Here is a 26,722-nt window from a genome sequence, read left to right on the forward strand (position 1 = left end):
TTGCCATGCTCCAGGGGACACGACTGACCTCACTTCAGGAGTCGCTATCTCTAGATCCCCTAATATCCCTGGTTGACTTGTTCGTTTGAGCAAACAGGCACATCCTCCACACTGAGATCATGAGGGGAAATGATGACAAGGAGCGAAAGAGAAAGGAACGCGAAGGGGAAGAAGACTTATTTGGCGACAGGAGAGGGCTAGGAGAGTAGATGCATCTAGACCTCAGTTTAATCACTACGCCAGGCTTCTGTAGCCCCGGTTAGCCATGCTTGTTGCAATAGAGGGGGCAAGTCTCCTCAAGCTACCTCGTAGAGTTGATAGACCCAGGGGAAGAAATCAAGAAGAATATTGCAGGTACCATAGGACCCGTGGGCATTTTACGGATTAGTGCAAAGAATTGAAAAATCAGATTGAAATGCTCATCTGGAAAGGGCATATGCAAAGATATGTATGGAATGGAGGAGAAGGTAGGGAGCCCCGATGAAGGGAGGATAGGTGTGAGGGGCAAGAAAGACAAAACCAAAGACAACAAGAGAGGGGAAGGGATCACATACAAGACCCCCTTCTAGATAATGAACCAACCCACCAAGCCATCCTTGTTATTTCGGGTAGTGAAACTCTGGTTGGAGACACTTTAGCCTCGTGGAAGGCATATGCCTGTCAGACTTATCAGGTTAATTCACTGATGGAGGTTAGAGATGATAAGGAGCCAATTACATTCACTCCTGCTAATAGAGGAGATATAATACTTCCACATGACGATCCGATGGTAATCCTTGCGGTTATTGCAAAACACCCTATCGGTAGAATCTTGGTGGATAGCGGCAGCTTTTTTAACCTCAGCTACGGGAATTGCTTTGAGCAAATGCATATATCCCACGATCGGTTAAAGAAAGTGTCCTCTCCCCTGTACAGCCTCACCAGGGAAGCTATCCCAGTAGCAGTATCTATTTAGTTACCAATCACGTTGGGATTGGATCCCCAAAGCGTAACTCGGCAGACGAACTTTATGGTGGTCAGAGCCCTTTCAGCAGCATACAACATAATCTTTGGCTGACCCTTGCTCAATGATATGAGGGCTGTTGTGTCCTCTTGTTACTTATTGATGAAGTTCCTCACGCTCGAAGGAGTAGGACAGGTTCGAGGAGATTAAAAAAAGGTATGCACCTGCTATGTGTCATCTACAAAGGGAAAAAGAACTAAGGAGACTTTATCTATCGCTTAACATGCCATACATAAATCTTTGGCAGAAGCGACTGCCCATAAACCTCAGCCTGTTGAAAAGTTAGAAACAATACACTTGAGTGAGATCGATCTCGAGAAGTTGGCATATGTCGGCTCACAGCTTCCAGGATCGATAAAGGAAAGAGATTGTAAGGTGTCTTCGAGAAAACTTGGATATCTTTGCTTGGACACCAGATGACATGCTCGGGATTAGCCTGAACGTGATATGTCACCATTTGAATGTAGATCCCCAGTTTAAGCCTGTTCGGCAGAAAAAGCGGAATATTACCCTAGATAGGCTGACAATACTAAAAGAGGAAATCGATAAATTGCTAAAGGCGGGATTCATTCGAGAAGTGTTGTATCCTAAATGGCTAGCAAATGTTGTCATGGTCAAGAAGCCTAGTGGGAAGTGGCGTGTGTGGATTTCACTAATCTCAACAAGGTGTGTCCCAAAGATTCTTACCCACTGCCTTGGATTGATCGGCTAATGGATGAAAAATTGGGATATCAACTACTGAGCATCTTGGATGCATTATCAGGATATCATCAGATAATGATGCACCTGCCAAATCAGGAAAAAATATCGTTTATTACAGAGAAGGGAACATATTACTACAAGGTTATACCCTTCGGGCTCAAGAATGCTAGGGCTACTTATCAGCACATGGTGAATAAAGTCTTTTAAGGAGTTGCTGGGTAAGATGGTGGAAGCGTATGTTGATGACATGATTGTGAAAAGTCAGGACAACGAATCGCATATGAAAAAACTAAGCATGTGCTCGAAGTTTTTAGGCGATACAGAATGCGGTTGAACCTAACGAGGTGTGCCTTTGGGGTACAGTTTGATAAATTCTTGGGGTATATGATCACACAAAGGAGCATTGAAGTGAACTTTGAAAAAATTCAAGCGATATTGGATATGGAGCCCCCGACATCAGTTAAGGGGGTACAACGGTTAACAGGTTGGGTGGTAGCTCTAAATCGGCTCCTCTCCAAGTCAACTGAGAGGAGCCTCTCGTTTTTCCACTTAGGGCCAGAAAAAAAATTGAATGGATAGAACAATGTCAAAAGTTGTTTGAGGCACTAAAAGAGTATCTAAAAGAGGTTCCCCTATTGACACGTCCGAAAATTGGGGACACTATATCTGTACCTAGGCATAAACGACAGGGTAGTAAGTGCGGTATTGATCAGAAAAGTGGGATAGGTGGACCGGCCAGTATACTATGTCAGCAAGGTTTTACAAGGTCCAGAGGCACGTTACCCCTTCACTGAAAATGTGGTGCTGGCCCTACAAAATGCTTCTAGAAAGTTGAGGCCGTACTTTCAGGCTCATTTTGTCATTGTATTGACGAATCAACTATTGCAAAGAGTCTTACAGAAGCTCGAATGTTTCGGTCGCCTCACCAAATGGTCCATTGAACTGAGCGAGTACGATATACAGTTTCAACCACGACAACCCATAAAGGGACAAGCATTGACAAACTTTATTATAGAGTGTACACCCTCTAGTGAGATGGAAGGAGATAAGCAGGCGAAATGGCTTCTGTTCGTGGATAGGGCATTTAGTTCACAGGGAAATGGGGCTGGGATAGTACTTATGTCGCCTGAGGGAGAAATACTAGAATACTCTCTACGATTTGCTTTCCCAAGCTCCAACAATGTGGCGGAATATGAGGCATTGATCCCTGGGATGAGATTGGCGCGGGGACTTGAAATAACACAATTCATAGCCCACAGTGATTCCTAGATGATTGTTTAGTAGTTTCATGGGCAGTACAAGAGTAGAAAGCCGGTAATGGCACAACACTTGCGAAAAGTAAAGGACATGGCTCAGATTTTTCAAAATTTTTAGTTTGTACAAATAAACCGATCACTCAATGGACATGTTGATGGTTTGTCTAAGCTATCATCGACTAGAGAGACTACCGGTTAGACAGTATTTGTTAAGGTGCTTCAACGACCTAGCATTGAAGAAAATGAAGTGACATGTGTCGATACAGGAGGTGATTGGCGAATGCCCCTCTATCAATACCTGATTAGCGGTGAACTACCCAATGATTTAGTAGAAGCGAGAAGACTAAGGATGCGGGCTGCAAGGTTTACCATTATTGGTGGGGTATTGTACAAGCGGGCCTTCACTATGTTTCTTCTCAAATGTTTAGGCCCTCAGGAAGCCAAATATACTCTAGTAGAAATCCATAGTGGGGTTTGTGGTGAGCATCTAGGAGCAAGAGCCCTAGCAACTAAGGTTTTACAGGCAGATTTCTTTTGGCCCACGTTACGGCTGGATGCGTTAAAGAAAGTTAAATGACGTGACAAGTGTCAGCGGCACGCTCCAATCCAATTGACACCGATATCCAATTACATCTTGTATTCCAGCCCATACCATTTGCTTAGTGGGGTTTAGACATTTTGGGCCCATTCCCTCAAGCGTCGGGACGAAAGAAATTCTTATTAGTAGCAACTGATTATTTCACCAAGTGGTTTGAGGCAGAGGCATTGACCACCATTACAGCCAGGAAAGTTGAAGCAATGGTATAGAAATATATCATGTGTCAATTCGGAGTTCCAAGAGTTATCGTCACAGACCATGGGAAGCAGTTCGATTGTGACTCATTCAGGAATTTTTGTAACAGCTTGGGGATTCAACTACTATTCGCTTAAGTGGCATATCCTCAGGCCAATGGACAGGCAAATGTTAGCAACCATAGTATATTACATAGCCTAAAAACCTGTCTTGAAGGAGCCAAAGGAACATGGACTGATGAGTTACCGTTAATCTAGTTTATTGAACGGACTTTCACTAGTAGCGAAATTTCACCGGTAGCGATCCGAGCGATCCGACCAGTTGTTTGGTAGTTTATTGAACGGACTTTCACTAGTAGCGAAATTTCACTGGTAGCGATCCGAGCGATTCGACCGGTTGTTTGGTAAGCTCACAAAATCGATGGTAACTCATCAGTCCATGTTCCTTTGGCTCCTTCAAGACGGGTTTTTAGGCTATGTAATATAGTACGGTTGCTGACATTCACTTGTCCATTGGCCCGAGGATATGCCACTGAAGCGAATTGTAGTTGAATCTCCAAGCTGTTACAAAAATTCCTGAATGAGTCACAATCGAACTGCTTCCCATGGTCTGTGACGATAACTCTTGGAACTTCGAATTGACACACAATATCTTTCCATATCATTGCTTCAACTTTTCTGGATGTAATGGTGGCCAATGCCTCGGCCTCAATCCACTTGGTGAAATAATTAGTTGCCACTAATAAGAATTTCCTTTGTCCCGACGCTTGAGGGAATGGGCCCAAAATGTTTAAACCCCACTGAGCAAATGGTATGGGTTGGAATACAAGCTGTAACTGGATATCGGTGCGAATTGGATTAGAGCGTGTCGCTGACACTTGTCACATGATTTAACTTTCTTTAACGCATCTAGCCGTAACGTGGGCCAAAAGAAATCTGTCTATAAAACCTTAGTTGCCAGAGCTCTTGCTCCCAGATGCTCACCACAAACCCCACTATGGATTTCTACTGGAGTATATTCGGCTTCCTAAGGGCCTAAACATTTGAGAAGAAGCATAGTGAAGGCCCGCTTGTACAATACCCCACCAATAATGGTAAACCTTGCAGCCCGTATCCTTAGTCTTCTCACTTCTACTGGATTATTGGGTAGTTCACCGCTAGTTAGATATTGATAGAGGGGTGTTTGCTAATCACCTCCTGTATCGACACATGTCATTTCATTTTCTTAAATATTGGGTCATTGAAGCATCTCAACAAATACTATTCGACCGATAGTCTCTCTAGTCGATGCTAGCTTAGACAAAACATCAATTGCCCATTGAGTGATCGATTTATTTGTATCAATTGAAAATTTTGAAATATCTAAGCCATGTCCTTTACTTTTGGCAAGTATTGTGCTATTACCGGCTCTCTTGTCTTGTATTGCCCATGAAACTACTGAACAATTAACTGTGAATCATTGTGGGCTATGAATTGTGTTACTTCCAATCCTCGCGCTAATCTCAACCTAGGGATCAATGCCTCATATTCTGCCATATTGTTGGAGCTTGGGAAAGCAAATCGTAGAGAGTATTCTAGTGTTTCTCCCTTGGGCGACATGAGTACTATCCCAACCCCATTTCCTTGTGAACTAAATGCCTCGTCCACGAACAGGAGCCATTCCGCCTTCTTATCTCCTTCCATCTCACTAGAGGGTGTACACTCTACAATAAAGTCTGCCAATGCTTATCCCTTTATGGCTTGTCGTGGTTGAAACTGTATATTGTACTCGCTCAGTTCAATGGACCATTTGGTGAGACGACCGGAACATTTAAGCTTCTGTAAGATGTTCGCAATAGTTGATTTGTCAATACAATGACAGAATGAGCCTGAAAGTACGGCCTCAACTTTTTAAAAGCATTCTGAAGGGCTAGCGCCACCTTTTTAGTGAAAAGGGGTAACGTGCCTCTGCATCTTGTAAAACCTTGCTGACATAGTATACTGGCCGGTCCACCTGTCCCACTTTTCTGATCAATATCGCACTTACTACCCTGTCATTTACGCCTAAGTACAGATATAATGTGTCCCCAGTTTTCGGACATGTCAATAGGGGAACCTCTTTCAGATACTCCTTTAGTGCCTCAAACGACTTTTGACATTGTTCTGTCCATTCAAATTTTTTTCCAGCCCTAAGTGTCTGGAAAAACGGGAGGCTCCTGTCTGCTGAGTTGCAGAAGAACCGATTTAGAGCTGCCACCCAGCCTGTTAACCGCTATACCTCCTTAACTGATGTCTGGGGCTCCATATCCAGTATCGTTTGAATTTTTTCGAGGTTTGCTTCGATGCCCATTTGTGTGATCATATCCCCCAAGAATTTACTAGATTGTATCCAAAAGGCACTCTCCGTTGGGTTCAATCGCATTCTGTTTTGCCTGAAAACTTCGAGCACCTACATTAATTTTCACATGCGATTCCTTGTCCTGACTTTTCATAATCATGTCATCAATATACGCTTCTATAGTGTTACCCAACGACTTTTTAAAGACTATTCACCATGCGCTGATAAGTAGCCCCGACGTTCTTGAGCCCGATGGGCATAAGCTTGTAGTAATATGTTCCCTTCTCTATAATAAACGATGTTTTTTTCCTAATCTGGCAGGTGCATCATTATCTGATGATATCATGAGAATGCGTCCAAGAAGCTTAGGGTGCGTTCTCTTTGCTTTTTAATTTTCAGTTTTGAGTTTTGAATTCATTTTTAGTTTTATGTTTTGGTACTCTGTTTTTAGAAAATTGAAAACGCGTTCTCTTTGTCATTTTGAAAAACTATTTTTCAAAATAAAAAATTAGAAAATGTGTTCCCTTTGAAATTTTGAAAATATTTTTTTAATGATATTTTATTCAATAAATTTGATTATTAAGTAAATTATAAATATTTAATGTTAATATATTATTAAAAAAATATATACATTTTAAAGTTAATGAATTTTATAATATTTTTTTTCATTACAATAATAAAATATGAATAAATAAATAAATAAATATATTTTGAGTTTTGAGTTTGTTTTGGATGAAAACACTCAAAACAACTTTTTGTTGTTTTGAGTTTTGTTTACAATTTTTTTTTTGTTTTCAAAAATACATTTTTAAAAACAGAAAAGAGAACGCATTTTCATTATTTTAGAAAATTGAAAATTAAAAATGACTTGAAAACAATAAAGAGAATGCAACCTTAGTGGTTGATATCCTGATGTTTTATCCACTAACCGATCAATCTGAGGCAGTGGGTAAGAATCTTTGGGACATGCCTTGTTGAGGTTAGTGAAATCCACTTACACGTGCCACTTCCCATAGGATCAATGGCTCGTAGTTTTAAATGTGATCAGAAGGATCATCCTTGTCGGCATAGGGTGTGACTTGGGGCATCTTGAATTTCTTGGGCAGTGGCTCATTTGTGCAACAACGTGGGTTTATGCCCAAACATGGCTTCGAAAGGACTCCTCCGAATGGCACTGTGATAGCTGGTATTATACCACCATTGTGCCAATGATAGCCACCGATTCCAGCTCTTAGGATTAGTGAAGCACATACAACTTAGATATGCCTCCAAGCACTAATTGACCTTTTCCGTTTGGCCATCAGTTTGAGGGTGGTATGCAGAGGACAAACATGAGCCTACTCCCCACTTCCGGAACAATTCCTACCAGAATGAACTTGTAAATACCTTGTCTCGATCCGAGACAATAGTCTTAGGAACCCCGTGGATGCTGGCTACCCTATCCTAGAATGTTCTTGCCACCTCTTGTGCAGTAAATGGATGAGATGGACTAATGAAATGGCCAAATTTTGTCAAACGATCCACCATCACCATAATTACATCCTTGCCTTTCGATCAAGGTAGACCCTCCACAAAGTCCATAGAAAGCCCTTCCCATGCTTGCTGAGGTATTGCCAAAGGCTGCAATAACCCTGGGTACGCCACATGTTCATGTTTACATTGCTGGCACACTACACAGGACATCACAAATTTCACTACATCTGCATTTTGTTTAGGTCAAAAGAATAATTGTTTGACCTTTTGGTAAGTAGCTCTTATCCTTGAATGACCCCCCACTGGCGAACAATGAAGGGCTCGCATTATTCTATTCTTTAATGCACTGTCATCACCTACTACCAACTTACCCTTATACTTGATCAGGCCATTGGACCATGTATAATTTGCCATTGCAATAGGTTGGATTGCCAGCTGTGCTAGGATACCCTAAAGCCATTCCGACTGACCGTAGCTAGCTTCTAACTCCCCCATCCACTCAGGTACCACCACTGCGATAGCTTGGCAGGCTACAGTTTCACTACGTCGAGATAGTGCATCAGCCACTATGCTTTCTTTTCCTCTACGGTATTGAATAGTGTAGTCCAACCCCATGAGTTTAGAAACCTCTTTCCTCTGCAGCTGGGTATGCAACCTTTTGGTGGCCTATGTCAGAAGCCTAATGGCATAAGTGTAATAAACCTATAGATGCATAGCTATAGCTATAATAACAGAAAGCATGTGATTGGTGGTGCTGCCTATGCCACTTGTAGGCAATCAGTTACAATAACAACCGGGAGGGTTAGCCTATAAAAGACAGTGTAAATGAGGATGGGATCTATCAATGAATACATTCGGATATTTCCGTCTCTAATTTCTTTCCCTCTCTTCTCTTTTTCTCTAATTCAAATTCTCCTCCCTTTCTTTTTTCTTAAAATCCTCGGCTCTTCCAGAATTGCCCAAGTCTCAGATTCGAGACTTGACAATTGGTATCAGAGCTAGCGGCCTCAACAGTGTTTGTGGAAGGAATTGCGAAGCAGAAGATGGCGGAAGGAACGAGACTCAAACAATTGGAAATGAGAATGGAAGCGCTGGAGTTCGGAATGTGGCAGACACACGAAGCTATCACCCAGAGTAGGGAAGATGTGGCTGCAATGCGAGAAGGAGTGCGAGAGGAATTGGCGACTTCTCGCGAGGATATGCAACGAGAGTTGGAGAGGCATAGAGAAATGATGGATCAGTTCGGTCAAAGGATCAATAGCATGTTTAATATGCTATCGTCCTTACCACAATTCCGTTTGCCATCGGAATTTCCTCCATGATCGGGAGCTAGACCAAATTCGATTGGATCTGAAATACTTCTGAGACCTCCAGGAGAAGCGGAGTCGGAAGGAGTGCAAGGAATTGAGATGGATCCTCGGGTAAGAGATTTTCATTTACAATCTGGAACTCACAAGCCAATGCCAAGGTTGGAGATACCATTGTTTGATGGAACAAGGCCAAGGTGGTGGATCCACCGGTGTGAACGTTTTTTCCAATACTATAATGTGATTGAGCCATAGCGAATTACACTGGCCACAGCCTATCTTAATGATACGGCTGATTCCTAGTTTCAAGGATGGTCCAGGTACAAAGGACTTGGGGTGAGATGGATCGAATTTGCTAAAGAATTGTGTAGGCGATTTGGAGAAAAGAATATGGCAAATGTAATAGAAGAATTCAATAAACTTCGACAAGAGGGGGCTGTAACAAAGTATCTGGAAAAGTTCGAAGAGCTAGGAGCCTTAATGTGGAACGCTCAGCAGACACTTACTGAGCAATATTTTGTATCCAGCTTTATTAGTAGGCTTAAGGATGAGTTGAGATCAATGGTGAAGATGATAATGCCAATCACAGTTAGACAGGCGATAGAAAAAGCTAGATTACAAGAATTGATGCTAGAAGCAATTTACAAAAGGAATAGGGCCTCCTCTGGTACGAGTCCACTAATCAGTTTACCTCCTAGTGGACACACTAGGGATATAGGAGCCACAAGGAGTACAGGTCCACCGAGAGGAAATTAGCAAGCCTTGGTTATCAGAAACCCCATTATGGAGCAGAGGAGGCAGATGCGACTATGTTTCAAATGTGGAGACCCTTATAGTCCTGGCCACCAATGTAGAAGGCAACTACTGAATATGGAAGGAGGTGAGGAGAAAATACTAGAGAGAGAGCAAGCAGACCTTGAGGAAACAGAGGAGGAGACCCCCCAATGTGATCCTGCTGATGAAATTTCGTTTCACGCACTTAAAGGGGGACATGCGGGGCAAATCATTATGGTTGAAGGAAGAGTGGGCAAGAGAAGGATAATGGTGTTGATTGATACTGGCAACACCCACAGCTTCCTCAATGAAGCAACTGCCATTGAATTAGGTTGCACACTCGTGAATACTGCTCCCTTATCTGTAACTGTAGCCAACGGCAGTAAAATGTACATCAACTATAGGAGTGTGGGGTTTAAATGGCTGATGCAAGGGGAAGAGTTCTCTACGGATCTGAGAATTTTGGAGTTAGGAGGCTATGACATCGTCCTTGGGGTGGATTGGATGAGGACAGTCAACCCGCTGATTTTGGACTTCAACAAATTGGAAGTCACACTGGATTTGAAGGGAAGGAAGCTGGCTTTGAAAGGGTACCTCGAGGCAAGGGAATGCAAGGTGATTACAGGAAAAAAGTTATCGAAGCTGTTAATGAAAGGGAAAGGGCAGATATCCCAGTTGTTCTCCATTCAAGCCAAGGAAAAGGATGATTAGGAGGGCCCTACCGCCACTTACCTCTTTGCAAAGGTAACCTTTCCTATTGTATTATGCCCATTGCTTATGGAATTCAAGGAATTATTTGTGGAACCACACACCCTGCCCCCAAACCGCCTGTTTACTATACCTTTGAAACCCAACTCCGAGCCCGTAAACTCCCGAGCCTACCGTTACCCCCCTTATTAGAAGGCTGAAATTGAAAAACAGGTCAGAAGCATGCTCCATGCTTCCATTATCCAACCTAGTCAAAGCCCTTTCGCATCTCCTGTACTTCTCCTCAAAAAGAAAGACGGTACCTGGTGCTTTTGCATAGACTAGACAGCTAAATGACCTTACTGTGAAAAACAAATTTCCCATTCCCTTGATTGAAGATCTACTCGATGAATTAAATGGGGCTGCCATCTTTACTAAATTAGATTTGAGGGCAGGGTATTATCAAATCAGGATGAACCTTGCCGACATCCATAAAATAGCCTTTAGAACACACCAAGGCCTCTATGAATTTCAGGTGATGCCATTTGGACTCACCAATGCCCCAACCACTTTTCAGGCCCTTATGAACCACTTATTTGTCCCATATTTGCGGAAATTTATCCTAGTATTCTTTGATGACATTTTAGTTTACAGCTCTAACCTCAAACAACACCTATCCCACCTTAAAACCACATTTGAAATCCTGAAATTTAACCAACTGTTTGTTAAACTCTCCAAGTGTTCCTTTGCAAAGAATGAGGTGGATTATCTAGGGCATATCATTTCGGCCAAGGAGTCTGTATATACCCCAGTAAAGTTGCGGCAATGTTGGAATGGCCTAAGCCTTCGTCTATAAGGGACCTAAGGGGATTTCTTGGGTTAACAGGGTATTATAGAAGGTTTATACAGAATTATGGAGTGATCAGTAAGCCATTGATTGAGTTACTCAAGAAGGACAATTTTGGATGGAATTCTTAGGTTGAAGATGCTTTCAACACCCTTAAGAAGGCAATGACACAAGCCTCGGTTTTGGCATTACCAGATTTCTCTAAGGCCTTTGTGGTGGAGACCGATGCATGCGACATTGGGGTAGGGGTAGTGCTGACACAAGAAGGAAGACCCTTAGCCTACATCAACCAAGCACTGGCTGCTCGGCACCGGGGGCTGAGTGTGTATGAAAAAGAATTGCTAGCCATGATCATAGCTATCGACAAATGGAGACATTATCTGGAAGGAGCCCCCTTCATAATACAGATCGACCATGACAGCTTAAGACACCTTCTACAACAGAAGTTGCATACACACTTGCAACAGAAGGGAATATCAAAATTGTTGGGCCTGAATTATGTGATACAGTATAAAAAGGGGAAGGAGAACATTGTGGCAGATGCTTCGTCACGAAGAACGGAAGAAGGGGAATGTAAGGCCATTACTGTAGTGGTGCCTGATTGGGTCAAGGAAGTTACTGAAAGCTATGAAAAGTCCGAATGGATTAAGTCCCTCCAAACTCAGTTGGCAGTCCGACATACCAATGAACAAGGGTATTCTATGTCTAATGGCCTAATCAGGTTTAAGGGCAGATTAGTCGTGGGGGATGACAAGGAACTTAAATCCAAAATCTTAGAGGCACTACATAGTTCTCCATTAGGTGGGCACTCAGGGGTTCGAGCTACTTACTACTGGGTTCGACAAATGTTCTTTTGGCTAGGCCTCAAAAAAGAAGTTATGGAGTTTGTGGCAGCTTGCATGACATGCCAACGCTGCAAACATGAACAAGTGGCTTATCCAGGATTGTTACAGCCACTGGCTATACCGGATCAAGCGTGGGATGAGATATCTATGGATTTTATCAAGGGCCTACACAAGTCAGAAGGCCGAAATGCAATCCTAGTGGTGGTTCATAGGCTGAGCAAATTTGCTCACTTCATTGGCCTCACACATCCATTCACAACCCAAGAAATTGCCCGAGTTTTCATTGATACAGTGGCTAAACTGCATGGATTACCTAAATCCATTGTCTCGGATCGAGACAAAATATTTACCAGTCACTTCTGGCAAGAATTGTTCAAGAACCTAGGGATGAGTCTACATATGTCATCAGCATACCATCCTGAGTCAGATGGGCAAACCGAAAGAGTCAACCAGTGTTTGGAATCTTACTTGTGATGTATGTGTTTTGCTCGGCCTAAGAGTTGGGGTAAGTGGCTATCCTTAGCTCAGTGGTGGTACAATACAACTTACCACAACACCAACAAGAAGACTCCTTTGGAAGCTCTATTCGGATACCAGACACCTACAATGCTTGCCATGATTAGTATCAACAGGGCGCGATCTAACACAACAAAGTATTTGCAAGACAGACAGGAGATGATTTCACTACTCAAACAAGAGTTGGCTACCGCTAACAATAGGATGAAGCAGGTCGTGGACCGCAAACGAAGTGATCGAAATTTTGAAGTAGGCGATCAGGTCTTTCTAAAGGTCAGACACTTCCTACAACCCTCCTTCTCTGCTACCACCCCCACCAAGCTCAATCCTAAATACTTCGGACCATTTCGAATCTTGGAACGGGTGGGTCAAGTCGCCTACAAGCTGCAGTTACCTCCCAATGTGGAATGTCATCCCGTATTTTATGTCTCTCCTGAAGAAGTACATCGAGCCTAATGCTACTGTAAGCTCAGATCCGCCTCCTGCCGCTGAAGAGGCCGACGGAGCAATGGAACCACTAGCTATCATCGACAGACAGGTAGTCCATCAACTTGCCCCTCATCCAAGTGTTGGCCCAGTGGTCCAATCGGCACCCTGAGAATGCCACTTGGGAATACCTACCCCAACTGTTGAATCAATTCTCGCGAGCTGCTCAATTACTCACCTTCCTTGGGGACAAGGAAGATTTTAAGGGGCAGAGATTGTCACAAGCCTAATGGCATAAGTGTAATAAACCTATAGATGCATAACTATAGCTGTAATAACAGAAAGCATGTGATTGGCGGTGCCGCCTATGCCACTTGTAGGCAATCAATTACAATAACAACTAGGAGGGTTAGCCTATAAAAGGCAGTGTAAATGAGGATGGGATCTATCAATGAACACATTCGGATCTTTCCCTCTCTTCTCTCTCTCTAATTCAAATTCTCCCTCCCTTTCTCTTTTCTTAAAATCCCCAGCTCTTCCAGAATTGCCTAAGTCTCAGATTCAAGACTTGATAGCATAGAAACTGTAAACTCTCATGGTCTGTACGGATCACAAATGGTTGGCTCTCCAAATAATGTCGCCATTTGTCAACTGCTTCGAGCACTACCAACAACTCCTTGTCATACACACTTAATCTCAAGTGTCTTGGAGACAAAGCTTGACTTATAAAAGCCAATGGTCGCCCTTCCTGTACCAATACAACTCCCACACCAGTGTCACACGCATCCTTCTCAATTGTAAATGGCTTAGAAAAATCTAAAAGAGCTAATACTGGGGTTGTAGACATGGATTTCTTAAGGACTAAGAATGCTGCTTCTGCCTTCGGATTCCACTAAAACTCCTCCTTCTTCAGCAACTTAGTGAGAGGTATCCTGATAATACCATAGTGCTGCACAAATTTTTTGTAATACCCGGTCAATCTCAAGAAACTCCTCAGATCCTTTACATCTTTAGGTCTAGGCCACTCCAACATTACTTCCACTTTCTTTGGATCCGTTCATACCCCTTCTCCACAAATAATATGTCCCAAATATTCCACCTCATTCGCAGCAAAGGTACATTTCGAGAGCTTAACATACAATTGATGAGATTTAAGGATCTCAAATGTAGTGCAGAGATGCATGAGGTGGTGTTCAATAGTGGGGTTGTAAACAACAATATCGTCAAAGAAAACAAGGATGAACTTTCTCAAATAGGGTAGGAAAATCTGGTTCATCAAAGCTTGGAATGTGGCAGGGGTATTAGTCAAACCAAAAGGCATAACAATGAATTCATATAGCCCTTGGTGGGTTCTAAATGTTGTTTTATGAATGTCAAATGGTGTCATCCTAATTTGATGCCTTGATGGTAACCAGACCTAAGGTCTAGTTTAGAAAAGATTTTTGTACCATATAACTCATCCAATAGGTCATCAATCAAAGGTATAGAAAACTTATCAAAGGTATAGGAAACTTATTTTTGATAGTGTTGGAATTAAGCTCTCTATAATCTATGCAAAACCTCTAAGTTCATCCCCATTTTTTTAACAAAGAGGACTGGGGAAGCATAGGGACTTTGGCTGGGCTGAATAATGGCCAAGTCTAGCATTGTTTTTAACTTGCTTCTCAATTTCAATTTTCTGCACAGGAGGGTATGGATAGGCTCGAGCATTGACAGGTTTTGAGTTTGGTTTAAGGAATTGGGTGGTCCAATGGTCTTTGGGGTGGTAAAGAGGTGGGTTCCGCAAATGGATCCTTAAATTCTACCAAGAGTGAATGCAAATTCTTTGAAAAGCATACATTATTTGCGAGTTGGGAATCGATGCTAGTATTGGTGAGCTGAAATTTTGCCTTCACTTGACTGTCACTTTCCATTTCTTTTGCTTGTATAGAATAGAGTCGGGCTATCTGCCCTCCCTTCTTCAACATCATTTTTTTGCAGCCGTTTTCCTTCAATCAGCTTGCACTCTCCCTGCTCCAAGTTGCCCAACAAGGTCGACTTCTTTCCATCGATTACCACAGTGACTTCTAGCTTGTTGAAGTCAAAAGTCGGTGGACTTATAGTCCTCATCTAGTCTACGCCAAGGACTATATCACATCTACCCAATTCTAAAATTCTCAAATCGGCCACAAAGTCTTGCCCTTGCATGATCCATGTAAATCCTAGACATTTATAATGATTGTACATTCTATTTCCATTGGCTACCGTTACCGACAAAGGGGTTGTGGCTGTCATGGGACACTAGTGGCTCGTCCCTGTGGCTTTACTAAGGAAGTTGCGAGTGCTTCCACTATCAATAAGCACCATTAGTCTTCGTTTTCTCGCCTATCCTTTTACTTTTATAATCTGCCCCATAGGGCTTCCTTTCAGTGCATGGAACGAAGTCTCCCCTCCTTCCTCTCTTAGCCTTTCCCCTTCTTCTTGCCCCAGCACTTCTTCGTCATCTCTTTCCTCTTCTTCTGTTTCTTCTTCCATCTGTTCTCCATCAACTCCTTCCATATTCATCAACTGCCTTTTGCACTGATGACCCGAACCATATTTTTCTCCGCATTTGAAGCACAACCCAAGCTGCCTTCGCTACTCTATCAAATTTCCCTTACTTCCATTATTATTTATTGGTGCCTTAGAATTATGTTGATTATGCCATGTTAGCAGTGGCCTTGCGTTTCCCCCTCCATACTAACCTGCTAAAATACTGAGTTTATAGGGAACCTTATGTTTCTTGAAGATGGCTTCCAAGGCCAACTCTTAAGTCTTTCTTTTTCTGCTGCCTGTTTGACGGATGTTGGAGTCATCATCTTTGCCATTGGTCGCAATTCTTCCCTTAATCCGCTAATGAAGACCGATACCAAGTACTGCTTTGTAAGTCCGGGCTGTACTGTACTCACCATAGATCTCAATTCTTCAAATTGGGCTTGGTATTCAATCACTGCCCCTTCTTGTTTTAACTTGTTGAATTCTTCTACTACACCGGTCATGTTTTTCTCCCCGAAATGTTCACATAACCCTTCAGCAAATTCAGCCCAACTTCCCTGCATTCCTTCATCTTGAATCCATCCTTGATGCCAAGAATCTGCTTCTTCATTCAAATAAGCCGCCGCCAAATTTATCTTTTGCTCCTCTGAAATTCGGTAAAATTAAAAGAATCGTCAACACCTTCTCACCCACCACTATGGTTTCTTCCCCTCGAACATTGGAATCTCCAATCTTGGCATGGGAACATGGTTCTGAGTCCCTTGTTGGTGATTCCTTCCCATAACTTCTTGCATCGCACCTTGATCTACTTCATCAAGAATGCCCTAGTGTGGCAAGATCGATTCAGAAGTCTGTCTGGGTGGATATTCCAGTGGTAATCGGAATTGGGGTAGCGAAGACAGCATGCTTAGGAAGCTGTCAATCCTCCACCCTTGCAACTCTATCCATTCTTGGCATCGATTTGTTGCTTCTTGCTGCTTCTCCATAGCTGCTTGCATGGTTTCCCTCCATTCAGTCAATTCTTCTCGCGTTTGATGTAGGGTCTCCTAGGTATGGGTTGTGCCCAACTCCAATGATTCTAACTTGATCTCCCACTACTTCAGACGTGTGCCTTCATCCATTGCGCCCTGAATTCCGAACCTCTCAGCCTAATCGTACTGCTCTGATACCACATTTGTCAAGCCCTTGAATTAGGGCTGGCAATTCCGTAATGCCGATAGTAGAACGAGAGGGAAAGAATGAGAAAAGAAGAGAGAGAACAGAAAGATCAAGAGAGAGAGAGAGGTTTATTCATTCAATCAATCAATAAAAACCCCTAGGTGCCGTTGATCTTCTTATTAATAAGACCTCTAGCTATACAATGATTCTTCTAACCTCCTAATTGTCTTCTCCTGTTGTTACAACAGTCTCTCTCGCCCTCTAACCTATTAACTCCTCCAACAGTCTATTAGAGGGAGAAATTACAAAATAACCCCCAGGGTCATAACAAAGGGATGAGGAGTGGAGAGTGAGTGATATTTTTTTTCACACTCACCAATAGAAGGTGGTCAGAGAAATGCATTGCTTACTTACAGCTGGAAATTCAAGGTGGAACCTTCTGTCATTTTGGATAAGAGTGATTTACAAGAGCAATCTAGCTCTTACACAAGTATTGGTTCAATGGTCTCATCTACACCTGGACAATAATACTTAGAAATATTTGCCAGATTTGCTCAATCAATTCTCCCGTGCTGCTTAGGTTTTTTGTTTTTCTTTAGGACAAGAAAATTTTCAAGGACATGAAAATGTCGAGTTCGTAGGGTTTCAGTAGGGTGTAGTAGTTTATTTTGTATATCAGTTGTAACAGATTATTTATGTAAAGGATTAGTTACAACCTGTAACTGAATTATAACTGTTGATTGATTAGCTATTATGGCTAACCAATCTGTTTGGGGAATCAATCAATCAAGTACTGAATCTAGTTTCTCATTTCTCTCTGTTTCTTTCTTCCATTCTTCTCTCTCATTTCTATCCTAAAAACCCTAGGTTCAAGACTAGGTCTTGACAATAGAATTAAGGAAAAATGGTTAAAATGGAAAACTGCATCGAGTGCTTTATTGTAATAGTAAGATCACATTAAAGTTAAAAGAAAATCTTGATTGCTATAAGATTAGCTTTGTTGTATGGCATAGAATACTAGTCCATAAAGCACCAACATATGCAAAAATATGAGTGTAACCAGGACAAGGATACTATATGGATGTTTGGCCATACAAAAAAGGATTAAATTAGAAATGAGGTTATTTGTAATTAGGTTGGACTTAAGAGAGGCTCCTATTGAAGATAAAATGTGTGACATATGATTAAGATGATTTAGTCATATGAGAAAATTAATAGAGGCTCTTGTTAGGAAAGTGGATGGAACGGAACAGGTATTTAGCACAAGTAAAAGAAGACCAAGAAAGAGTTGGTGGGAGATACTGAGGTTTGATATTAATTATATGGGCCTTATAAAAAATAAGATTATTGATAGAAATGAATGGGAAGCTAGAAATCATGTAGCCAACTGCATGTGGTGGAATACAGTCTTGGTATGCTATTATATTCTGTCAAAGCTCTAGGTTTTCCTAGGGTTTAGAATGGAATTTTGAAGGAAATTGAGGAAGGAAGATCAGAATGGAGGGGGAAACAGAACAGAAAGAGGGAGAAATTAAGAAGAAAGGGGGAGGGTTCAGACGAACAGAGAGGGAGATAAGAATTGAGGGAGAAAACATAATTGTTATTCATTCAATCTTTCGCTGCATAGAGGCTCTTGTTAGGAAAGTGGGTGGAATGGAACAAGTATTTAGTGCAAGTAAAGGACGACCAAGAAAGAGTTGGTGGAAGACATTGAGGTTTGGTATTAATTATATAGGCTTTGTAAAAAAATAAGATTATTGATAGAAATGAATGAGAAGCTAGAAATCATGTAGCCAACTGCATGTGGTGGGATACAGTTTTGGTATGCTATTATATTCTGTCACAACCCTAGGTTTTCCTAGGGTTTAGAATGGAATTTTGAAGGAAATTGAGGAAAGAAGAACAGAATGGAGGGGGAAACAGAACAGAAAGAAGGAGAAATTCAGAAAAAAGGGGGAGGGTTCAGCCGAACAGAGAGGGAGATAAGAATTGTGGGAGAAAACAGAATTGTTATTCATTCAATCATTCGCTACTTAATCTTTATTCAACAGCTTATTTATAGACTGTTTACATCCGTGCAGTTATTACCGAACTAACAACTCAAGTACACACTACACAGCCCAAGGGAAAATACATACAAGAAACAATTACAACTAATGCCCTTGGGGTCATGACATATTCTTTTTGCTTTTTCAATAACTGATATTTAGATGGGAAGAAATGGTGTTCGAATTTGATGGTGGAGAAAAATGAAAAATGCTTTTTTAGAAATTCTATATGAGTTAAATGACCCGAATGGTGCACCCAGTTTTACGCTTGCATATTGGCAAGAGATTGATGATGCAATGTTTGTTGTTGTGTGTGAGAGATATGGAATAAAATGATTGAAAGGAAATACAATCGTCTTTGACAAAAGCATCGGTAATTTTCTGAATTGTTGATGCACAAGGGTGTGACTTACGATGGTTGAACTATTTGGAACCATCCTTGTTAGTTTAACCATCACAAACTTTGTTATTTAAATTTGCATGAACTCATTGGTGTTTTATTTTCTAATGGTAACTTCACTTCAATCTTTGTGGTGCTTGTTATGAATATTTTCTCTATGTTGGTTGTTATGGATATTTCATTTGGATGGTTGTGGAATGAAACCACAATTTTTTTGATTTTATATATGGTAACAGAACCAATTTGGTGATTTCTACAGGTGTATTACCTGCAATTGTAGCAATTGAAACCTGAAAATTTTCCTTTGAAACATACTTTTTGAAAAAAACAGAAAATCTTCCACCAAAAAGAACTTCATTTTTCTGTACAAGTGTTAGGAATTAGAGAGAAGGCTTAATTATTTTATCCATTCTGTCCAGAATTGAATATATACAGAAACTTAGCTAATCTATCATAGGAAATTCTCAATTTAGGAATTTCCTCTAATGGAGACGATCTCTAATTGATTTACAGAACCTACCAAATCTGTACACCTAACCTTCTAATTATGCATTAGGAAATAATTCAGAAAAAATAACCTGTTTGACAGCCCCTTAAAATCTGCAATCACTCTTTATCATCTCTGACAAGAAGTTCAGTAGTCAACTTGATGATCTCAGCAATTCAAATTTTTTTATATGTTGGAAAACAAGCATTTTGAGCATTTGGTATATTTTTGTTGTTAATTGGTAGGAGTTTAGGAAGTTGGTTTCTAGGAACTTATTTTGATAAATTGTTGGTTTTAAGATTTTCTGTGCCTGTGCTATTTCAAGTATACTTTTCAAGCTGGTTTCGATTTCCTTCAGCCATTTATAAGTCCTAAAATTACATAATTTAAGGATCTTTGATATTTTATGGTTTCTGGATCCTGTGGATGTATTATATATAGAAGGTATCTCGTCTCTTTTGGGTTTTGTAGTGTCTGCATGCTGTCTTTTAAGTTTTGAGTGTGAAAAAGGTCTTTCTTGATTAAAGAATAGTGCAAGAACTCTCTCTCTCTCTCTCTCTCTCTGTATTATTTTATTTCTTGAAAGTCTGCCTACATCCATTTTTATGCAACCATTGGCTTATGCTCTTTAATTCTTCTTCCATCCACTAATTTTCCATCATAGTATAGCTTCAGCAAACTAGTATGGTTTCTTCAAACTTTAAATTTGTTGTTATTCGTGCTAACTGATATTATTCAGTGAGTTCTTGTTTATTTGCGGATATCAATTTATTAATTCATCAATATGATCTGTGCGAAAAGTATAGTTTTTTTCCTTAGATTTGCTGAGTTTGCTTTTCTTTACTGCCCTAAATTTCTCTATAATTCAGAATGCAGGATAAAACAATAGCTTTTGTAGGAGATTCCTTGGGCAGGCAGCAGTTCCAGTCTCTCATGTGTATGGTCACTGGCGGTGAAGAGCGACCAGAAGTTAAGAGTATTGGATGGAAATATGGGCTTGTAATACCTCATGGAGCTTTACGGCCTGATGGCTGGGCTTTCTGGTTTCCCCAAACCAATACAACTATTTTATATTACTGGTCAGCGAGCCTTTGTGACATAAAGCCTATAAACATTACAGTTCCAACCACTGATTTTGCCATGCATTTGGACCGCCCACCTGAATTTTTGAGTCGATTCCTGCCTCAGTTTGATGTTTTAGTTCTTAATACAGGACACCATTGGAACAGAGGGAAGGTCACTGGAAACCGGTGGGTGATGCATGTTAATGGAAAGCCGGTTGTAGATAGAAAGCTGATACAAATTGGTAATGCAAAGAATTTTACAGTTCATAGTATTGCCAGATGGATTGATTCACAAATGAATTTGCATCCACGACTTAAAGCTTTCTTCAGGACAATCTCTCCAAGGCATTTCTTTAATGGGGAGTGGAACACTGGAGGTAGCTGTGACATTACCGTTCCATTTGCAAGAGCGAGTAAAGAAGTCACACAAGATGAATCAAGCGACCCTGTTATTGAATCTGCTGTCAAGGGTACTAAAGTTAAGCTTTTGGATATAACTGCCATTTCTCAACTGAGGGATGAGGGTCACATATCCCGCTATAGCAAGACAGCAGCAGCCGGTGCCCAGGATTGCTTGCATTGGTGCTTACCCGGCATTCCCGACACATGGAACGAGCTTCTTTGTGCGCAAGTATAGGGTCCGGCAACTTGCTGACGGACTCCTTTTTGCGCAAAGTATAGGATCCATCATGTCATTCAACAAGAAGTTGCCGACGCTTAGCAAACGAAAAAAACCACAATTCTTTATTGTCGAAGTTGGCCTACTGATTGTGATAATTTTTCACGTAACTAGACCACTCCTTCTTTGATGAGTAGAAGCTGCATTTGGTGCCAACAATAGTTTTTTGTACTATTGTTGAATCAATACAGAAGCGGAACCCATGCCGCAGTTCCTCAGAGCCTCCTGGTAAATGGGGCCGGCTGCATGCAACTCGGGAATGGCTAATGTCAATGCAAAGTTGGGTCATTTTACTGGTGCGTAGCGTGGCCACAAATTTCAGCATAAGGTACAGGGAGCCAACGCAGGCTTAAAATGTACTTTTGAGTGTCCTAACATTATCTCTTGTAAGTGATTCATATACCTTTTTCCTGAGCTCAATAAGAAGAATTCAATTTATCTCACACTGAATTGTACAACTTTGCTCTCTCCAACATTTTCTTGCTTTTCATTGTTTAGCTATTGTCTTTACTTCTCTCGGCTAAAGTTGTACTGACGTTGTAGATTTCACGAGTGCATAAAAGCCTGGAGAGTGCAACGAATCCGTGTTGCTGAGTTTTGAACATGAGGCACCATTTTTGACTATTTTGATTTAGTATATATAATAATTAGAAATGTTATTTGGATATTCAAATTTGATTTTTATGGTAAAATTTTATATTGGTATTGTGTACCATATATCATACCAATATAAAGATATAAAATATCAGTGTAAAATATCAAATTTAAATATTTACTTGTCATAATAGCCCACTATACTGCAATTTGTGAAGCTTCTTCGAAGCAATAGAAAGCTTCCACTTGTAGGGGTGTAACAGGCGGCAGGCAGCGCTTCGCTAGCTGGTTGCTGCAACAGCCTAGTTATGTTTTTTTTATTGCATACAATGCCCTTTTAACTTTTTTAAAATTGCACTATGACCCAAAGAATTTTGCAGTAATTATATTTTTGTTTTACATTTAATACGCTACAACTAATTTTTTTTTAAAACATCATTACATGTTATAACATCATAATTTTTTAACATTTAAGCATTACGCGATAATGTATAAGATATTATTTTTAATAGCATATATTATAACAATATTATTATAGTTCATAATATTATAATTAGGGAAGTAATAACATTAAACAATTTATAATAAATTTTATCATTAATTTAATATTATAAATTGGTTGATTTTTAAATATTGTTTGATCTCATATTCACTTTTAGAATTTATATTTTATGGTCTCATATTGATTTTAAAATTTTATAATGATTTTTAAAACAATTTCACAACAATATTTTTTCGCGATTCTAGAAAATAGGTGTTGTGGTACCTAAACAAAAAGGTGTGAAAGTAAAAAAATGAAAGATGGTCCTATAGTATTAAAAAGTAGTCTAAACAATATTAGAAATTTTTATTTTTTCACTGTTCTGAAATATTAGTATTGTGGTATTCAAAAAAATTACATGCGATACTAGAAATTTGTGATTTTTTTTATTTTTCTTTTTTCATCTCATCCCTTACATCTCTCTCCTGAAATTAAAATCAAGCCAATCTTCAAAAAAAAAAAAACCATACTAATAAACACATCACATGTGTTGGTTTTAACGAAACTAAGACCATTCTAGCCTTGTAGAACCTTGAACCAAGTACAGACTTGAAAACCTAACTTCCAGAAGCTTTTTTAAAGATGTAGCTAAAACAATATTCAAGAAGAATGCAGCCTTTACAAGTACCAAAATAAACCCAAGAGTTTAACTTGAGCTTGTACTAAAAATACTTTGAATATAATTGCTTTTAATGCTAATGATTGTGTTTCATGTGATGACTAGCCCTCATGCAGAATAACTCCATAGCCTTGAGAAAAGGAACACGAAAGTGTATACACTAGTAATATGAGACCACATAAATGAATATTTTCACCTCGTAAGTGGATGGTTCGACATATTAGCAAATGTCACACACCAATACATAAGATAACTATGTCAGTTCAAGTTAAAGAATCAGTTATACAATTATAACTTGATGACAAAATCATTATCCATAATACCATGTGATCAGTCGTCGATGTCACATTCAATGCATTGTTTCCTAACAACCACTCACTAGTTTATTATAAATATCACATGTTATATGGTATATGACTCACCACCATTAACCATTAATATCTCATACTAATCAAGATAGTAATTGTGCTAGTTCATGATGGATTAATTAGAGCCCAATCCAACTAATCTAAGGATTAAGAACATTTAAAAAATCATGTTATTAGATAATCTTGTCACATTTTCTTAACATCTTATAAATAAGACTCTTAAATAGGAAATTCAGAGACTTATTCATATAACAAATTAGAGAGTCAATGAATGATGAAAAACTTTACCTTTATAAAAAATATACAAAGATACATCAGATGTTATAGAGTTTCTTGTAAGACATCTAGATGCATGTGGTATGACTGTTAATTTGTTTCTTTGTTGATAGCTTTGTTCAAGCCTAACATCACTGATGAGACAAATTTTAGAGCTGCAAGCACACTTCTTTGTGCACATGTATATCTGGACATTTAGTCTAACCTTTTCTATTAGAAAATAAAAATAAGAATACAATAAACCTATATCCCTTTGTGATTTATCATTTTGTGGTTTAATAATGTCTCTAATTATCCTCATAGTTTTTTTTTTTTGGTTGGACACTCTTAATAAATGGCATTATCTAGTCATAATTAAGTAAAATTAAACTAACTAAATATTAATTTAGTTAAATTAACCAAAATAAAAAAAATAAAGAAATAAAAAAACTCCCATAATCAGTGATGGGCTCTAGCAAGCATCTATGATTTCTTCTTGATCAAATCCATAATTTAACTCTTGTACTTTGACCTTTTTTTGTATGGCAACCCAAACTATTCGTTATTTCAATTACACTATTAGATCATGCATTTTCAAGTTAGCACATCTCACTAGAATTGATTTAGAGCGTGCAATAGATGCACAATGAAATGCCCAAATTATCCCTCCATCCTCTGCAACCCATCTCCAAGAAACCCTCGTTGTCAACCACCATCGTGGCCGCAACTTCTTCATTTAATGGCCAGCAATGATTGGGATATAGATGATGGAGAAGAAAATATGTTAAGACGAAAAGGGTTTGCAAGGGGTAAGAGATATATTGACAAAGATGGTGGTTGGTAATGAGGATGGGTGGGTAGTATGATAGGACAAGAAGCAATATGTGACGAGGCAAGGGAGGTGGCTGGCAACAAACACACATTCTCCTCCATCCTCTGTACTTGTTGTCGACCATTTCCTGTGCCTCATCACATGCTATTTCTTGTCCTACAACACCACCTACCCAACCTCGTTACCAACCACTATCTCTGCCAATAGTTCACCCCCTGCAAACCCCTTTCATCCTAACTCATTTTCTTTTTTATCCTTTACATCCCAATCATCGCCACCCACTAAAGGAAGAAGTTGTGGTGGAGGTGGTGGTCAACAATGAGGATTTCTTGGAAATGAGTTGCAAAGGATGGAAGGACTAAAAAATTAATAGTTTAGGGGTAATTGAAACAACAAAAAGTTTAACTTGTTACACACGAAAAAAAAAAAAAGTTAAGGTATAGGAATTAAATTATGGATTTGTCCATTTTTTCTTCTTTGAAGTTGCTACTTTTTCTACTTATTCTTTATTTTTTTCTTTATTTTTCATATTTCTCTTGCATCCATTATTGCTACAAGTTAAGTTTTAGATATGAGGTGAGATCTAGAAGGGGAGAGAGAAAAAAAGAGATGAGAGAGAAGAGAAAAGAAGTAGTCATTATCATTACAACCGATAGTCCACGATAGATTTTGATGTTTAATTAATTAAATTTTATTTAATTAAAATTTAATTAATGTTATGGTATATGAAGGAGTGTATAAGTAAACACAAATAATTCTTATAATATACAAAGGGTTATTTGGAAAAATAGGACTCTCGGTACTAAACTTTGGAAAAATAGGACACTTTGAAAATCTTTGCAAAACTAGGACTTTGAAAAATTGATTGGACAAAAATGGCCTCGCTTTAAATTAGTAATAGGATCATGTCTTCTTTTCTTCTTCTTTTACGAACATTCTCACTCGCCAAAGTGTTGTTGCTTCTTCATAAATTGTCTTTTTCAAACCCATTATTGTTCTTCCCTAAGTGTTGTTGCTTTCGCACATCAATCGTCTTCTCACCATCTAGGTATTTATTTATTTTCCTACCTTTGAAGAAATTTTCTCAACGAATCTAAATAGTTTGGGTGAGTTCAGGATAGTTTATCCTCTTTTCTACTATTTTTTGAATGAAAAAGTAATGGGTTTGTAAATGAAGTCGGCTCTCGTTCTTCATTCAAAAGCTCGATTAAGTGAAAAGTATGCATTTTGCTAGTTTAGACATATATCTATTGAGATATCGACAATTTACGTCATGATATATTTCAACCGGTATAGGTTCAAACACAGAAATATAATGAAAAATGATTATATCAGTTTCTATATCGATCATGTAAGGATATATATCAACCGATATATAGGTTTCGAAATGATGTGTATGTACTGACATCATTTCTCAACTGATATATCGGTAACATGTAATCAGTTGAGGTCTTATGTAAACCAATATATATTAACCGATATGACCTTACACAATCAACATTAAGAAACCAACATACCTTAAACAACTGATATATTTTTATACTTACAAAATCAATATATTTTTATTTAATTTATAACTCGTTTCAATTTATATTATAGGAATGGCAGCTTCAAGACTTATCTTGTACCTATGATGTATGGAGGTCAGTGGCAATATGATGCTGATTTGAAAGAATATAAATAAGTGACGGATAAATGTGGGTCAATAATATGTGTGGAGCTAGATTGCACATTTAACCAACTGGTAAGTTCCCTATATAGCAAGTTCAATGTTAGTCCAACTGAGAAGTCAGTTGTGTTGAAGTACAAGTTTAACTAGTTGGATCTATCCACACTTTCATTGGAGATTCATGATGATATAGATGTTGAGTGCTTTCTAGTTGAATGCTCTCGAGTAGAGTCCAGAAGCACATTGTGTGTTGATTTTGTGGAAAAATTACAACCACAGACACAACCTAATTTTGGTGTTAGAAATAAGGAAGAGGTTGCAGAGAATAAAGCTTGCAGGAATTATCCGATGACACGGGTGGGCAGCGATAGTCCAATATCATCGAAATATGAGGTTAATTGCGATGATGCTGTGGTTGGAAATGGTTATAAAAATGTTGATTGGGATGCTAGAGATGGTGTTAAAGATGTTAATCGGGATGATGCTGGATATGGGATTGAAGATGTTAATTGGGATGATGCTAGACATGGGGTTGAATATGTATTCAAT

General features: G+C 39.4%; 1 protein-coding gene across 2 annotated transcripts in view; it reads left to right on the forward strand.

Moving 5' to 3' along the window:
• The window catches only part of LOC127803759 (protein trichome birefringence-like 14), a 60,725-nt gene extending 38,987 nt beyond the window's left edge, over nt 1–21,738 (forward strand). For both annotated transcript variants that reach the window (XM_052340222.1, XM_052340223.1), the window contains exon 5: nt 20,422–21,738. In XM_052340222.1, the coding sequence (XP_052196182.1) occupies nt 20,422–21,253 (832 nt within the window). In that variant the 3' untranslated portion in view covers nt 21,254–21,738. The remainder of the gene's footprint in view (nt 1–20,421) is intronic.
• Nucleotides 21,739–26,722: the final 4,984 nt, after the last annotated feature.

The sequence above is a fragment of the Diospyros lotus genome, chromosome 6, assembly GCF_014633365.1.
Source record: "Diospyros lotus cultivar Yz01 chromosome 6, ASM1463336v1, whole genome shotgun sequence".
In the NCBI taxonomy this organism is placed as follows: Eukaryota; Viridiplantae; Streptophyta; class Magnoliopsida; order Ericales; family Ebenaceae; genus Diospyros; species Diospyros lotus.